This window comes from Stegostoma tigrinum, chromosome 5, assembly GCF_030684315.1.
Source record: "Stegostoma tigrinum isolate sSteTig4 chromosome 5, sSteTig4.hap1, whole genome shotgun sequence".
NCBI lineage: Eukaryota > Metazoa > Chordata > Chondrichthyes > Orectolobiformes > Stegostomatidae > Stegostoma > Stegostoma tigrinum.
The window spans coordinates 10,773,444-10,791,861 of NC_081358.1; the positions used below are offsets into that span (position 1 = coordinate 10,773,444).

The 18,418-nt window shown below is 41.3% G+C and overlaps 1 protein-coding gene across 1 annotated transcript in view; it reads left to right on the top strand.

Annotated features, from left to right (window-relative positions):
* Positions 1-18,418, top strand: part of vps41 (VPS41 subunit of HOPS complex) — a 162,998-nt gene that overhangs the window by 59,791 nt on the left and 84,789 nt on the right. Inside the window, exons 6-7 of the mRNA XM_059645823.1 lie at positions 4,800-4,862; positions 12,624-12,689. Coding sequence (XP_059501806.1) covers positions 4,800-4,862; positions 12,624-12,689 — 129 coding nt within the window. The remainder of the gene's footprint in view (positions 1-4,799; positions 4,863-12,623; positions 12,690-18,418) is intronic.

Consider the following 18,418-nt stretch of genomic DNA (forward strand, 5'->3'; position numbering starts at 1 on the left):
AAGTGGATGAACTGTTTGAGCTCCTCTGGGGAGCAAGAGGTGGCGCCATTACAGTCATCAATGTAACGGAGGAAGAGGTGGGGTTTGGGGCCTGTGTAGTTGCAGAAGAGGGACGGTTCCACGTAACCTACAAAGAGGCAGGCATACTGGGGCCCATGCAGTTGCCCATGGCCACCCACTTTGTCTGTAGGAAGTGGGAGGAATCGAAAGAGAAGTTGTTGAGGGTGAGGACGAGTTTGGCTAGGCGGATGAGGGTGTCAGTGGAGGGGGACTGGTCGGGCCTGCAGGACAGGAAGAAGCGTAGGGCCTTGATGCCATCTGCATGCGAAATATAGGTGTGTAGGGACTGGGCGTCCATGGTGAAAATGAGGTGTTGGGGGCCAGGGAATTGGATGTTCTGGAGGACGTGGAGGGCGTGGGTGGTGTCACGGATGTAGATACGTCCCACAGTGGTCGAGAACGCCCTTGACCGCGTCTCCTGCATTTCCCGCAACACATCCCTTACACCCGGCCCCCGCCATAACCGCCCAAAGAGGATCCTCCTCGTTCTCGCACACCATCCAACCAACCTCCGGATGCAACGCATCATCCTCCGACACTTCCACCATCTACAATCCGACCCCACCACCCAAGACATTTTTCCATCCCCACCCTTGTCTGCTTTCCGGAGAGACCACTCTCTCAGTGACTCCCTTGTTCTCTCCACACTGCCCTCCAACCCCACCACACCCGGCACCTTCCCCTGCAACCGCAGGAAGTGCTACACTTGCCCCTACACCTCCTCCCTCACCCCTATCCCAGACCCCAAGATGACTTTCCATATTAAGCAGAGGTTCACCTGCACATCTGCCAATGTGGTATAATGTATCCATTGTACCCGGTGTGGCTGCCTCTACATTGGGGAAACCAAGCGGAGGCTTGGGGACCGCTTTGCAGAATGCCGCCACTCGGTTCGCAATAAACAACTGCACCTCCCAGTCGCAAACCATTTCCACTCCCCCTCCCATTCTTTAGATGACATGTCCATCATGGGCCTCCTGCAATGCCACAATGATGCCACCTGAAAGTTGCAGGAACAGCAACTCATATTCCGCTTGGGAACCCTGCAGCCCAATGGTATCAATGTGGACTTCACCAGCTTCAAAATCTCCCCTTCCCTCACCGCATCCCAAAACCAGCCCAGTTCGTCCCCTCCCCCCATAGCATCACATGCTCCTGCTTCCACCCCATAACATTTTGCATTCTTACGAGATTGACATTACCTGTTGTAAATGCTATAATAAATTTAGCAGAGATAATGGGAACTGCAGATGCTGGAGAGTCCAAGATAATAAAATGTGAGGCTGGATGAACACAGCAGGCCCAGCAGCGTCTTAGGAGCACAAAAACTGCGTCCAGTTCTGGTCGCCCTATTATAGGAAAGATGTGGATGCTTTGGAGTGAGTTCAGAGGAGGTTTACCAGGATGCTGCCTGGACTGGAGGGCTTATCTTATGAAGAGAGGTTGACTGAGCTCGGTCTCTTTTCATTGGAGAAAAGGAGGAGGAGGCCCAGCTCTTCCCCTCCACCCACTGCATCCCAAAACCAGTCCAGCCTGTCTCTGCCTCCCTAACCTGTTCTTCCTCTCACCCATCCCTTCCTCCCATCTCAAGCCGCACCTCCATTTCCTACCTACCACCTCATCCCGCCTCCTTGACCTGTCCATCTTCCCTACTGACCTATCCCCTCCCTACCTCCCCACCTATACTCTCCTCTCCACCTATCTTCTTTTCTCTCCATCTTCGGTCCGCCTCCCCCTCTCTCCCTATTTATTCCAGAGCCCTCACCCCCATCCCCCTTTCTGATGAAGGGTCTAGGCCCGAAACGTCAGTTTTTAGAACATAGAACATAAAACAGTACAGCACAGAACAGGCCCTTCAGCCCACAATGTTGTGCCGACCATTGATCCTCATGTGTGCACCCTCAAGTTTCTGTGACCATATGCATGTCCAGCCGTCTCTTAAATGACCCCAATGACCTTGCTTCCACAACTGCTGCTGGCAACGCATTCCATGCTCACAACTCTCTGTGTAAAGAACCCGCCTCTGACATCCCCTCTATACTTTCCACCAACCAGCTTAAAACTATGGCCCCTCGTGCTAGCCATTTCTGCCCTGGGAAATAGTCTCTGGCTATCAACTCTATCTATGCCTCTCATTATCTTGTATACCTCAATTAGGTCCCCTCTCCTCCTCCTTTTCTCCAATGAAAAGAGACCGAGCTCAGTCAACCTCTCTTCATAAGATAAGCCCTCCAGTCCAGGCAGCATCCTGGTAAACCTCCTCTGAACCCTCTCCAAAACATCCACATCTTTCCTATAATAGGGCGCCCAGAACTGGACGCAGTTTTTGTGCTCCTAAGACGCTGCTGGGCCTGCTGTGTTCATCCAGCCTCACATTTTATTATCTTGGATTCTCCAGCATCTGCAGTTCCCATTATCTCTGCTAAATTTATTATAGCATTTACAACAGGTAATGTCAATCTCGTAAGAATGCAAAATGGGGTGGAAGCAGGAGCATGTGATTCTAATTCAGCCCCTGGAATCAACCTACCTTGATTGTGGGGTGGGGTGGGGGGAACAGGCTTTTATGTACTGAAATCTCTGCTTCATTGAACAGACTATAAGTTGCTCTTAATATGCTAACTTTACTATTTCTTAAACCAATCAAAACCATTTATAGCGTATTTGTTTCTTAAATTTTCTCCTTTCTATCTTTCAGAAGATTTTGTAGTGGTAAATTTAGTTGTAGAGTCATAAAGATGTACAGCATGAAGCAGACCCTCCAGTCCAACTCTTCCATGCTGAACAGGCACCCTATATTAATCTAGTCTCATTTGGCCTGTATCCATCTTCAATCCTTCCTGTTCATGCACGCATACAGATGCCTTTTGAATTTTTTTAATTGTACCAGCCTCCACCACTTTTTCTGGCAGCCCATTCCATACACTCACCACCGTCCGTGTGAAATGTTGCCCCTTAGGTCCCTTTTAAATCTTTCCCCGCTCAGATTAAAGCTATGTCCTCTAGTTTTGCACTCGCCCACCCTAGGAAAAAGACCTTGGCTGTTCACCCTATCCATGCCCCTTATGATTTTACAAACTTATATAAGGTCACCCGTCAGTGTTTGATGCCCCAGGGAAAATAGCCCCAGAAATTCAACCTCTCCCTAAAGCTCAAACCCTCCAACCCTGACAACAGCCTTGTAAATTGTTTCTGAACTCTTTCACGTTTTCCTCTCTGGGGGAGACCAGAATGTAGAATTCCAAAAGTAGCCTACCCAATTTCCTTGACAGCGACCTCCCAACTCCTATACTTAATGCACTGACCAATAAAGGCAAGCCTACCAAATGCCTTCTTCACTATCCTGTCTACTTGTGACACCACTTTCAAGGTGCTCTTTAACTTGCACTCCAGGGTCTCTTTGTTCAGCAGCACTCCCTAGGACCTTACCATTATGTGCATACGCCCTCCCCTGATTTGCCTTTTCCAGCTGCAGCACCTCATTAATCTAAATTAAACTCCTTCTGCCAGTCCTCGACCCATTTGAGATAACCTCCTTGGCTGTCCACTGCGCCACCAATTTTGGTGTCATTTGCAAACTTACTAACCATACCTCCTATGTTCACATCCAAATCATTCTGGTACTTTATCAACTGATCAAGTCAAAGATAGTACATCATTTCCCTCCATTTTAATTACTGCTTCTATTTCTGTTCATTTCTTGTGCTTGAGTTAACATATTACCATGCATACTGCAGCCTTTATCTATTCAAACTTCACAGTATGATTTTTCCTTTTTCTCTTCCAGAAGAATTTGAAGGAATTTGAGGTTTAACCAGTTTAGGAGAATTTTGTTTGCCTGCCTCTTCCTTGTTTTTTAAGCTCTTATTTCAGCAACAGAGCTGCAATGGCCATAATGCAAACATAGATTTTTCTGTTTTTGATTCAGAATTTGATGCTTCCTTCATCTCAAAACCTAGATTATAAATACCTTGGGCTACAACACAAGAATGATTGCTGATATGTCTTCTGTGTCTTCCCTGTTTCTGCAGCTAATTTTTTTTGTCTCTCAGTTTCACTCTCCTGGGGTTCAGCATTCCCAACTTTTATCTCAGTTTCTGAACAAAATCTCAGACAAAAAGTCCACTGTAACAAAACTATCTGTTCGGCTTTTTGTTTTAAATCTGCGGCCTGCACTTCATCAGCACTCAGCCTGCACCTCCCACCCCAGTCCATCCAGTCGTCATGGTAACCACCTCTTAGCTAGCTAATTACTCTGTTCATTATTTAATTTTATTTTGAGTTAAAGAGCTGATGTGAAACTTAGCCATGCTTTAATACCTCCATTTCATAACAATCTTATCAGTTGTAGAACTGCTTTCTAGGAAATCTAGATTTGAATTGATTGGGTTCAGTCATTTGACAGGTATTCTGATTGTCCTTCCGGTGAGAACTAATTCTGTGAAGTCATTTGGTAATTTAAATTAAGGGCAGAGAACTCAATAAATACATACAGCTCCATCAGTAAGTTAAATTTAGAATTCTGTGTACCCTGGTATAGGTATACCCTGGTATATCATCAAAGCAATCCTGACAAAGTTTTGTGTCCAAGTGAATTGATTGTGTGCTCTCGATAAATAGGATTCACCAGCTTTGCATTTTCTACCTTTCACATATTTGGTGGTTATAGTTTTTCTTTTTCTTAGTACTGTCTTGTCATGTAATTCTCTTTGTGAACCTGTTTCTGCTTTGCCGAACAGGTACAGGTGGTTGGATTGTACACAAGGGAAGGATTTCACGAAAACTTTGACAGTCCTATCAAAGTAAGTATTTCTTATAAAAGACAATTTCACTTTTTAGGTAACAGAGCTATTGTGTTGAAGCAGTAACAACAAGAAAGATACTGTTACTATCAATGTTTTGGGAAGGCTATAAGAATGAACATTGGCTTAGGTGCACTGAGTAATGACTTCATGCTTTATGGTTGGATTTGTTGAAGAACAGATGACGTGGAAGGATTGATTTAAGGAGAGGGTTCCAGTGATGGTAGCGAAGGCTGACACCTTGCACTCCTTCGCAAATTGAGGTAATTATAAAAATTGATGTAATTATAAAACAAATTTTAGGACAAGTCTTTCGGCTGCCAAGTTGCATCTTATGGGGATCGATTTGCCTTTAACATGTCAGTGAGGAGCACTTGACAGAAATCCTGAATTGTCTGCAAGCCTGGCTTTGCCTGCCCCAGGATGTGGGATTCACTTGGGAAAAGTGTATTCTGCTCCTTCAGTATGTAATAAATAATCACACAGGAAAGACTAATTTTTAATTGTTTGTCAGCAAATATTTTCATGATTTTAAAAAATGACTTAAACTTTTGGTGATCCATATGATCTATATCCTTTTTGGTAAAACAGACAAATGACAGAATTGGGAGAACATTTCTCCTGTGTTGGTCATTCCTTCTATACATCTTTTTCCAGCACAGCCAAAGTGATCCTCGCGTTAATACCTCCATTTTATACCCTTGCAGACTCTCATGGATATCGACAACTGTTGCAGAAGTTCTTCCTAATGTCGGCTCACTGCTTTGTACCCGTGTTCAGTTATGGTTCAATTTAATGCATTTTTTGGATCAATCCTTCTGATCCTGCATGGAATCTTGCTGAATTTCAAGAACCCCACCTCTCACATGCCTTTTGTCAAGGCTAGAATATCCAGGCTTTTTGAACCTCTCCTCATACCTTAGTCCTATGATATCATGAAGCAGCTTCATGGCTGTCCTTTCATGCCACTTCCAGGGCCTCATTGTTTCCCAGTGCATGAATTAACTACAATCAGTTAAAGTGTTTAAAGTGCAATTCATTCTGATCGTAATGACACAAATTCTGCAGCACAGTCAGTGACACAGGAATGACACTTGCTTTAATTCAACATCTGATCCTGGTATGGTATCCTCTAAGGGGTATCTGTGAGCAGGGAAAAGCAAAAAAAGTGAAGTGTTTGAATCAATCAAATTGAATAATTTTCACCGAGACACAAATGACAAAAAAACCAATGACAAAAAAACAAAAAAACAAGTTGGGTTCAAATCATGACCAAAAAATGAGGAATGGATATAAGGTTAAAAGAGAATTAAAAGGAACAGGTAAAGGTTGAAAGGTTTTTTTAATTTATTTCCAACAGTAAATTTCTAACAACTTCTGGAGAAATGTGAGTGCACACTTATATGATGAAATTTTCCAGGTCAGAGAAGTTGTTTGATAATGTTTATTAATAACCACACTGTTAGAAATACATTTTTCCTGAATGGGCCAGACCAAACGCTTCCTGCCATTTATCTGGGAAGCTAATGGGTAGGCAGCCAGGTTTCATGTTTGTATACTTTCAACATTGAGTTGATCGGTAAGGACTGCATGGTACATGCTTCGGAGGAGGAGGATGTTTCTGACAGCAACTTGAGCCCAGATTTTTGCCATGACAGAGTCTTTCCTTGTGATAGAAAGGGCAAAAACTACCAGAAATTCCAGCTTTTCCCCCACTTCCCCCCCACCCCATGCAACCTTGCCCCAACCAAGTAGATCATGAAATAGATGTTCATTAATGCTGTGGTTATGCAGGCATTATGCTCTTGCGATCAATCACACTCTTGGCTATGAATTGCACGTAGTTGCCAACATGCTTCCACTGACTAAGAGTTCAAATGAAAATGTTTTCTGTTTTGAAGTAACAGGCATGACACCTTTCACTAAGAGTCTACCAAGTTTGTAAAGTAGCCAGGGTATGAAGTGGAATGTGCATTACATTATACTGTTTTTATATAACACATGCAGTCTTGTCTAATCTAATCTGCATGTAACGATGTCCCAGTGGATCGTCATATCATTTTACTCGAGTTCAATCAGTGCAAAATCAGACCAGAACCTTACTCCAGAATTATATAATGCTAACTTCTACATTAATATGCAGCCAAACCCACAACACTATGCTAGTAGTAGGTGCAGTGGAGAAGTTGTAGAGAGAGGGTTTTAAAATATTTGGGGTGGATGTTTGAGTAGGGTTTGGGAGCGATGTCACATAAGTGTGCAAAGTCAAAGGATGGTGACAGCATTGTGGGACAAATACTTGGATAACAACACTCAGAAGAGACAAATGTACAAACATAGCAAAATAGCAACAAATGGGGTCAAAGGAGGAAAATGGTAAAAAGGTAAATTTGCTTTACTTTTAAATCCATGCATTCATATCTGAGTAAGTGAATTAACAGCAAAAATGGAAATTAATGAGTACGACCTTGCAGACATTATAGAGACATGGTTACAAGGAGGTTGAAACCGGATGTGAGTTTGCTCGCTGAGCTGGAAGGTTAGAACTAACCTTCCAGCTCAGCGAGCAAACTCACATCCAGAACCTCAACCTGAGCTACAAATCTCTTCAAAACTCGCGAGGTTGAAACTGTTAACTAATTATTGAGGGGTATGTGACATTTTAAAAGCCAGGCTTGAAGTAAATGGGTCGTTTGTTGGTACAAAATGGAATAAGTATGATAACAAGAAAAATATTGGATTAGAAAGTGCAGAATCCATTTAGGTGGTTATAAGAAATAACAATGGGAGGAAGACACTAGTAGAAGTAGTCCATAACCTCCTAAGAGTAGCTACACAGTAGCACAGAATAAATCAGGAACTATTGAGGGTATTAAAAAAATTAGTCATAGCTGACTTTAATCTTCATACAGATTTGTAAAATCAAATTAGAGGTATCCATGAGAATTCATAGAGTGTATCGTAGAACAATATGATACGTGTACAATTATGGATCAAGTTAATTTTAGATCTGGTGAGATGTAATAAGGCAGATTTAAGAAATGATATCTGAATAAAATATTCCATAGAAAACATTGACAATAAGTTGGTAGAATTTATTATTCATTTTGACAGTGAGCATCTAAGGTCAGAAGTAACTGTGTTAAACTTGAGTAAATTACAAATGAATGATGGTAGAGTTAGCTGGAATGGACTGGGAAACGAGTTTAGCAGCAAAGACAGTTAAGGAATAATGGCAGACATTTAAGAAAATAGTTCATGACTTGTCACAAAGGTACTATCTAAGTGAGGAGAAAGGCTCAACACCTTTCTAGAATTCTACCATAGTTAAACAAAACAGTAGAGGATAGCATCAAATTGAAAGAAAAATATAAAACCTAGCAAAGATTAGTGGTCAGCCAGATGATTAGAAAAGTTTTAAAAACCAACAAAAGATGGCCAAAATATAATGAAGAGGGACAAAATAAAATTTGAGGGTAAACTAGCAAGAAATATTAAGACAGACAGTAAGAATTGCTTTAAATATATAAAAAGGAAGAAAAATGCCAAAGTAAACGTACATCATTTAGAGATTGCAGGTAACAATATAATAATGGGAACCAGGAATGACAAAGGAGTTGAATAAATACTTTGCATCAGTCTTCATGGTAGAAGGCACTAACAGCAGTCCAAAAGTACTGAATAATTAAGGGTCAAAAGTGGGGAAGTAGATAAACACTATAGCTATCACTGGTGAAACAGTAGCAGAGGAGCTAATAGGGCTAAAGACTGAAAAGTATCCTAACACTTATATTCTAAGATATTAAAGGGGTCGCTTTAGAGGTAGTGAATGCACTATTGCTAATCTTCCAAGAATCCTTAGATTCTGGAAAAGTCCTGGAGGATTGGAAAGCTGCCAATGTACTACCATTATCCAAAAAAGGAGGGTTTCAAAGAAACCATGTAAGTATAGGCCAGTTAACTTAACGTCTGTTATTGGATTAATGCTAGAGTCTGTTATAAAGGATGTAATAGCAGTGCAATATAATCAAGCAGGTTGCATGGTTTCATGAACAAGAAACTGTGCATTGCAAATTTGTTAGAGTTCTTTGAAGAGGTAACAAACAGTAATAGATAAAGATAAACAAGTGGATGTAAAAAAAATGAATTTCCTAAAGACTTTTCCTAAGGTACTGCTTGTTAGGCAGTAAAATTTAATAAGAACCCATAAAGTTGGAGGTGATATATTAGCTTGGGTACAGAATTGGCTAACTAGTTAAAGACAGAATTAGTGTAAGGTAGGCATTTTCAGGATGGCAACCTGTAAATAATTCAGTGCAATTCAACATCAGGTTGACCTGATGAAGGAGCAGGGCTTAGAAAGCTTGTGATTTTAAGTAAACCTGTTGGACTCCAACCTAGTATCAGAGATAATGGGAACTGCAGATGCTGGAGATTCCAAGATAATAAAATGTGAGTCCAACCTGTCTCTGCCTCCCTAACCGGTTCTTCCTCTCACCCATCCCTTCCTCCCACCCCAAGCCGCACCCCCAGCTACCTACTAACATCATCCCACCTCCTTGACCTGTCCGTCTTCCCTGGACTGACCTATCCCCTCCCTACCTCCCCACCTACACCCTCTCCACCTATCTTCTTTACTCTCCATCTTCGGTCCGCCTCCCCCTCTCTCCCTATTTATTCCAGTTCCCTCCCCCCATCCCCCTCTCTGATGAAGGGTCTAGGCCCGAAACGTCAGCTTTTGTGCTCCTGAGATGCTGCTTGGCCTGCTGTGTTCATCCAGCCTCACATTTTATTATCTTGGACTCCAACCTAGTGTCGTGTGACTTCTGACTTTGCCCACCTCAGTTCAACACTGGCACCTCTACATCCTAGTTGAGTGCAACATTGATGGTGCTGAGGCCACAATTATTTACAGTGTATTATTAATGACTTGAATGATGGAAATGAATGTACTGTATGTAGAGAAGAAATAGAGAAGTTCTGCTGACATTATACAAGGCACGTGTTAGACCACATCTAGAATACTGTGAACAGTTTTGGTCCCATTATCAAAGGAAAGATGTACTTGCGTCAAGAGGGACTGTCTGATGAAGTGAGATTGAGTGGTTAGTCTTATCAGTGGAGTTTAAAGAGTGAGAGATAATTTAACCGAAGCATACAAGATTGACGGAGTAGGTGAGGAGAGGTTGTTTCCCCTCATATGAGAATGTAGGACCAGAGGGAATAATTTCAGAGTAAGAAAGCTAAGATGGAAATGAGGAATAAATCTTTTCTCAGAGGGTAGTGAACCTTTAGAATTCTTACCATAGAGGACTGTGGAGGTTAAGCTTATTCTAGTCTGAGCCTGTTGATTTTAATCAGTAAGGGAATAGGGAAAAGGCAGGGAAGCAGAGTTGAGGATTATCAAGTCAGCCTTGATCTTGTTGGGCCAAATGACCTACTTCTGCTCTTACATCTTTTGGTCCTTTGGTCTTTATCCAGAAAGTACTTTTTACTCTGTCTCAAAAAGTTGCTCTTATAAATACCTATGAAAATTGCCTTTTCCTTCAATGTAATGTTTTCCCACCATAACCATTAGATGTTTTGCTTTGGAATTGTATCCATAGCCACTTTGAAATCGAAGTGAACATTTGTTTTATGCAAAGCAAATAACACAGACAGAAATGGGACTGAGGACTAGGTAGTCACGTCGGTTGAGGAACAAATGTTGATCAAGATTCTGGAGAAGTCGCACTTTTTTCTTTTTAACGTGTTAGATTTTGCTGTCATGTCTACTGGGCTTGACTTATCCAAGTACTGCCTTTTCTGACTGAGTGACACACCACCAAATTATTTCCGGTTTTGCACAATGTTCTTCTGTCTGCACTGAGACTGATGAAGTCTAAGAATCTTTTGCTGGAACATGATCAGGTGCATGTCCAACTGAAGTCAAGCCCAAATTGCTTCTGAAAATAGTAACAATTATATCATTCGGCCTTTCTGAACAAAAACTCATCAATTAATCATTAATAGCTGTAATGTCATAGATTTTAAAAAGCATGATAGTATGAGATTCAACTTGATAAATGCAATTAGTAAAATATTCAGTTGAGATTTTCATTCATTGTGATTTCTTGCTTGCATTTACGTGAAATACATATGGCTAACCAGCTAAACTGCATATTGTGAGTTGCTGAATTCTTCCCATTTTACTTTCCTTCATTTGCAATTTGTATGTGGCTTAATGGTGTTGAAGTCAGGAGCTCCCTGTGTAGGGATTTTCCTAAAAGGAACCCACATTCTGCCATTCATTGCTCTCCCCCAAGGCTAGTAAGAGTTTTATTGATTTGCAATCTTGTGAAAAATTGAAAATCTATTGAAGCAGAACTAATTTGTAATCGTTGTGGCATGACAGGAAAGGGTTGTAATTCAGTGATTAATTCCAGAAAATTGTGTTAAGTACTAGTCTCCTGCTCATATACATATTTCATCATGCAGCAGTAAGTCGTTGCATGGGTGAACTACATTTATTCCACTAGCGGCTTGCTTGCTGCGTGGATTTAGGAAGAATTCCTGCCTTATTTGACAGCACTTGCTTGCCAGAAAATATGATAGCTGGAGGAAGTAATGTTATGTAGGCGATTGTTTAAATGTGCAAATAGGTTGAGAGTCTGTACTCTGCATCACAAATGAACCAAAAATTGTCACTTACATTTTCATGGTTTTGCTTAACCAGCCCCCATTCCAAATTTGTTTTGATGAAAAAATATTAATTCACTGCAAGCACCACCAAAGAAACCCACACCTTAAACCCTTGATAATAAAATGTGAGGCTGGACGAACACAGCAGGCCAAGCAGCATCTCAGGAGCACAAAAGCTGACGTTTCGGGCCTAGACCCGACCCTTTTGTGCTCCTGAGATGCTGCTTGGCCTGCTGTGTTCGTCCAGCCTCACATTTTATTATCTTGGAGTCTCCAGCATCTGCAGTTCCCATTATCTCTGATACTACCTTAAACCCTTGATGTTGGGCAGCACAGTCGCTCAGTGGTTAGCACTGCAGCCTCACAGCACCATGGCCCCAGCTTCTATTCCAGACTCGGGCAACTGTCTGTGTGGAGTTTGCATATTCTCCCCGTGCCTGTGTGGGTTTCCTCCGGGTGCTGCAGTTTCCCCCCTCAGTCCAAAGATGTGCAGGCTTAGGTGGATTGGCCATGCTAAATTTTGCATAGCATCCAGAAATGTGCAGGCTAGGTGAGTTAGCTATGGGAAATGCAGGGTTGCAGGGAGAGGATAGGACAAGGAAGGGTGGAATGCTGTTTGGAAGATCAATGTGGACTGGATGGGCCGAATGGCCTGCTTCCACACTATGTTCATGTAGAAATTTCAAAGAAATATTGACCCTGTACTCCTCCTTGGATGCACTGGGGTAAGGTGACGTAATTGCATTGGTTAACTCCAATGCGAAAGGGATGTACAAGACGATACCATGGAGAATATTGGAAACATCAGTCTCAGGAAATACGGGAGGATGGATTGTGAACAATTGTTGTGTGCAGGAAGATCCATTCCTTGTACAACTCCCGAACTCCCTGCCTTAACAGTATTGTGGGTGCACCTCCATTACATGGATTGTGGCAGCTCAAGAAGGTGGCCTGCTGTCAATTATTTGAACTACCTATAAACAGGAAATAAATCTTGTCCTTCTAAGTTCTTGAGAGTAAAATAAAGATGTGTACTGTTAGTTGTTCTCATTTTGATTTTGTTTTCACTTTTTAATTTAGATAGTGGCTCTTCACCCACAGTTCGGCAGATCCAGTAGTAAGCAGTTCGTCACAGGGGCAAGCAAGGTAAGTGTGTTGATCTGTCTCAATCCTGCTAAGTCTCCTGGAACAGAATCATCATTTCTCTGTCCACTTAATTCAATAATTAATTTAAAATGCTCCCATTGTTATGTACTGTGCAACAACAAATCTGTGCATATTATGTTAAAATAGTTTGCACAAAATAACTGTGTAAAATAATATTTAAAAAATGTACTGATGTAATTAATTAAGATCCACAGTCTGTTTAGTAGCAAGTATTTCAAAGAAAATAAGTTTGCACAATTAGCAATTCTCTTTAGTCTACCAGGAGTGAATTAGGAAGACTCTGTATTTATTGCAGATTTAATGGAAACATATCCAAGATGTCTGAAGGAAAAACAGACACTGTACCAAAGAAGGAAAGATTAGGAAAGTTGACCAAAAGCTTGATCAAAGACTGCATTTATAGAGCATCATTAGTGTGATAGGGAAAGTAAAGAGACCGAAGGGCTTGTAGGGAGAATCAGAGTGCGCAATCAAACTTAATGATTGACTTCATTAACTGGGGCTGGGCTGCAAAGGATGATTGAGTCATAAAAATGGAAAGTATAGAGAGATAAAGATGGTGAGAGCATATTGGGGTAAGGCTTTAAATTTGAGGAATTTGAGAGATCAGGAGCCAGTAGAGGTCAAGGTAGATGGCACATAGACAGCGGTGATTGAATATGGAACAGATACAGGCAGTAGAGTTTTAAACATTTTGTTATTTGAGCCAGTACTATACAATGCCCTCATTAGGGGTGCTTGGTTTTGGATGAGCAGGGACGGCAGTGTGCTTCTCCTCAATCAATTAGACTGAAATTTGCTAAGTGATATACAGAGGCAGAGCATATATTAGAAAGCTTGATGTAAAGTCATGCACAAAAATCAAAATAAAGGTCTCATTAAGACAAAGGAGTTTGAAAAAAGATTTTACTTGTATATGTTCAGTGCTAGATTGATAGTTTATCAGTAATTAAGACATTTTAAAAATTCAATCATGGGCAATAGGCCTAGCTGGCTGAGCCAGCATTTATTGTCCATGTTGGCTCTTGAGAAGTTGGCATTGAACGGCCGACTTGATTGCTGTAGGCTATTTGGGGTAGGTAGACCCATAATACTGTTTGGGAAGGAGTTCCAGGATTTTACCCAGTGACCTTGAAGGAGTACCAATATATTTAGTGACTGGAGGTGGGTTCTTAGAGGGGAATTTGCAAATAATAGTTTTCTATGTATCTGCTGCCCATGTCCTTCTAGATGGACATGGGTTTTGAAAGGTGCTGCCTGAAGAACCAAAGTGGATTTCTGCAGTGCATCTTGTACATGGTACACACCGGCTACTGAACGTCAGTGGTGGAGGGAGTGCATGTTTGTGGAAGTGCTGCTTTGTCCTGGATGGTGTCAAGCTTCTTGCAAGGGCAAACTCTGCCAGGCTATGAGGTTTACAGATTATGTTGCACTACAATTCTATCGCTGTTGATGGCCATGGCCTTTCATGGATGCCCAATCATAGGCTAATAGATTTGTTCGAAGTTAGTCTCATTTGGCACAGTAATAGTGTCACATAACACGATATAAGGTATTATCAGTGTGAAGGCAGGAGATTGTTGCGAGAAGAACTGTGTGATGGTCACTCTTACCAATATTATTGTGTATGCAGGCAAAAGATGAGAAATCCCCAAGTGAGAATACATTCTGTACCCTTACCACACTCCCTGCTTCCTCCAAGTGTTGTTCAACATGGAGGAGCATTGATTCGTCAGCCGAGGGAGGATAGTACTTGGTAATCATCAAGAGCTTTCCTTGGTCATATTTGACCTGGTGTCATGAGTCTTCATGTGGCGCAGAGTCAATATTGAGGACTCCCAGGGCAACTCCTTCCTGACTGTATACCACTGTGCTGCAACCTACAATGGTTGTGTCATTGCTGGTTGATAGTTACCACTAGCTATTAAAAGAAAATTACACTTGAATGAAGAAATCCTAAGGTTTTATAGGAGTCATGAGCGAATAAGAAATATGACTTCATCCTGCGTACATATATGAGGCCAAGTCACTTAATGACGTACCAGTGTTGTGACCTTGGATGAGCAGCAGCTAAACTCAAATAACGGCTTCTTTTGTCTACATATAAGTTGCCATCCAATGTGTTCTTTAATAAGTTAGCCCTGAGTTGACCATTATTCTCTCTGTATGATGCAACTTGTTATCAATGAGGAATTTATCATGGGGAAAATATGACGTAAGTGTGACAAAATATAACAAGGATAAGTCAGATTGTCCAGTGGCAAGTAAATGCAGTCTTAAGATTTTAATGAGATAAAACATTTAATAGCTGATGCCCCCTCCTCGACAACCTCTACCACCACCACTGTCAAAATAAAATCAAATAGCATACAAAGCATCAAATTTGAATGTAAGAAGCAAGTAAAATGTTCTGCAGGATTGGATATAATTGAACCTGGGAATGCAGATGCCATATCATCCCTATTTAAAGAGCATATGTTGTCCACTTCTTGGTATAGTTCATTCTGCTGTAGATTGTTTGTAATGATGGAACCATCAATAAAGGGTAACCATACTGTAATTATGTCTTTCTGCCAGCAAGTACCCCGCACCATCTCTACTGACAGACAGTGTAATTATAATGTTACATGTATTCTAAAGCACATGACATTAGAACTATGACGTACTCAATTTCCTACTGTAAGTTCCTAAGCATGCTTATTTAAAATGCAGAAGAGTACATCAAACAGAATAGGGTAGTATTGTGTGATGTATAAAACTCCAACTGAACTAGATTTGCATCCTTATACAATGGGAATTGCAAAAGAAAGCAGTTAGGCTTGGAAATTGAGGTGTTATTGAGATGAGTTCATATGAGTAATACAGCCTATCTTGTGTTCTTCTGTTACTATCTTCCAACGTGTAAGTAAACCCAGTGTATGAATACACTCCAGGTTTATTTGTTGCTTCCTTTTCAGTGATTGACAGTTCTATAGGTCAGTTGTGATCTCCATTTTCTGAGGGCACATGAGGTTCCAATAGATTATTTCTTCTTCCATCAGTTCTTTTGGTTCTATCGGGTATTTTAAGGGGAATAAAGATTTAAACCTTACATGTTTAAAAGGGGAGAAAAATATTGAACATCTATATGTGCAGCAAGAATTTTTTTTTGGAATTACCTAAAATATGTTTTGAGCTACTGTCTTTTTTAAATAGCTCACTAGATGGTATACTAGGTTCCATGACTTATCTTCACCCAGAGAGTTGTGAGCACATGGAATACTTTGCCACTAGTAATCGTGGAAGCGGAGTCATTAGTGACATTTAAGTGACTGCTGGACATGCACATGGACAGTAGTGAACTGAGGGGAATGCAGGTTAGGTTATTTTATTTTTGGATTAGGATTATTCCACGGCACAACATCGTGGGCTGAAGGCCCTGTACTGTGCTTTTCTATGTTCTATGTTCTAATGTGCATTTTTCTCATGTTGATATTAATTGCTGCTGATAATCTGATTTAGATTTATCTAGCGATGGAGCTTCCCATCTAACATGTATGTTTCAATCAATGTCACTGATCATGTGTTTGTTTTCACATCACTGTTTGTAGTATCTTGCAAGATGTTGTATTTTGTACAATTGTGACTAAACTTCAAAAGCTGTAAAGAGAATGAAATTGCAGGAAAAGCTCAGCAGGTCTGGCAGCATCTGTGGAGCGAAATCAGAGTTAACATTTTGAGCCCAGTGGCTATTCTTCAGAACTGACAGTAACTAGGAAAAGGTGGGCATTTATGTGGAAGATGGGTTGGGGGAAGAAGGGAGATTAAACAGTACGTGTGGAGAAAAAGAATTGCACAGTCATAGGAGTGGGTAAACATCAGACTGAGAGAATGAATATCTGCTAATGGGGACTATTAGTAGCTGACAATGTCAGAGCAGCCCATGTGATGACAAGGCCGGCTGTGTGGGGATTGGGGTAATGACATGGGAGAAGATGTTTAAGCCCTAAAATTGTTGAACTCAATATTCAGTTCAGAAGGCTGCAGAGTTCCCATGAAGTGCTCTTCTTCCAGATTGCACTAAGCTTTGCTGCTGCACTGAAGCAAGCCTAGGACAGAGATGGCAACTTCAGCAAGGGGCCCTCTGTCATCAGAGCTGGCCAGGAAACGTGGTGGTGTGTTGAAGTGGCAGGCAACTGGAAGCTCACGGTCTTGTTTTGCAGACAGAACATAGGCGTTCTGTGAAGTGGTTACGCAGTTTTCACTTCGTTTCCCCAATGTAGGGAAGACTGCATTGTGAACAGCAAATGCAGTAGTCTAGATTGAGTAAAGTGCGGGTTTACCTGGAAAGTGTTTTTGAGGTCTTCGATGCTGAGGAGGGAGGAAGTGAACAAACAGGTGTTACATCATCTGCAATTGCAAGGGAAGGCTGAGGAGATATGTTGGGAGTGAACGATGAGTTTTCCAGTATGTCCCAGAGGGAACAGTCCCTTTGGAATGCTGATGGGGCAGGGGTGTGGGTGGTGGAATCTGTGACTGATGGTAGCATCCTACCGGAAATGGTCCTATAATGTGGATGCTGGTTGGGTGGTTGGTGAGGACACGCGAGACCCTATTGTTGTTTGTGGAAGGGAAAAGAGGGGATGAGGGACCAAGTACGGGAGATGGTTCAGACCCGGCTGAGGGCCCTGTCAACCACTGTGTTGGGGAACCCTCAGTTGAGGACGATAATGACATTTTCAGAGGCTTCCTTGTTGAAGTTGGCATCATTAGAACAGAAATGAAAATGAGGTCATTCAGAAGTCATAAAAAACACTGTATAATCACAGATTGTTTGCTTCTGTATGAAAGAGTTCTGGAAGCCATTAGAAAAATACTTTTACTTTTGTAAGCTTTTGTGGTCTTATACTGGTTTTTTTATGTAGTTAGCATTGAACCATGGAGGATTTCTGAACGTTAAAATGGTGACACAGCAAAAAATACTGCTTAAGGACTCAGCTAAGACATATTCAGATTGATTGGGGAAAACGTGTCTTGTGAGAAAATCAATTTGTCTCGCAATACTATACTAAGATGTTGAGGCCGTGCAAGGTGTAGTGCAAGTGCAAGTTATCTTTTTCTTTAACATGCACTTCCTTTAACATTACTTCACGCAATGTCAACTGGAAAAGGTCCTTTTCTTTGATTTCTGACAATGGCTGCAGCCTATATATTAGCAGTGGATAGATTGAGAGTCTCCAAAGACTAGAAAAGTGTTTGGGGGGTCAGGTAATAACTAGTTGTGCTTTACCTTGTTAATTTATTTCCAAGTTAAAAGAGAGTTTAGGTCTCATAGATAACTAATCAGCATTTTCACCTAGATACAAGGTCCAGGTAGTTTACATTAAGCTTTTTGAGATGGGCATTATACAGCGGAAGCCATTACAATAATGGGTTTTGCCTAGCTCTCTCTACAAGGAGGATTACCAGAAATAGTCTCACTGTGGTGAACAATTTAGGGTTACAAGTTATTATTTTTGGAAAGGAAAGTAACAGAAGTAAACCCTTCAGAGCCAAGAAACATTTTTATGCTGATTCTGGGTGAATTGAATGTCTATTTAAAAGAAAGTGTGATATGCAACTTCTAGTTTTTTTTCAGCTATTATAAAGGCTTGGTGTTATAATTTAAAGAACAGGTTGCCGACAAGATTATGTTTGGTCAATAGTGCTTTTAAAATAAATGTCGTAAC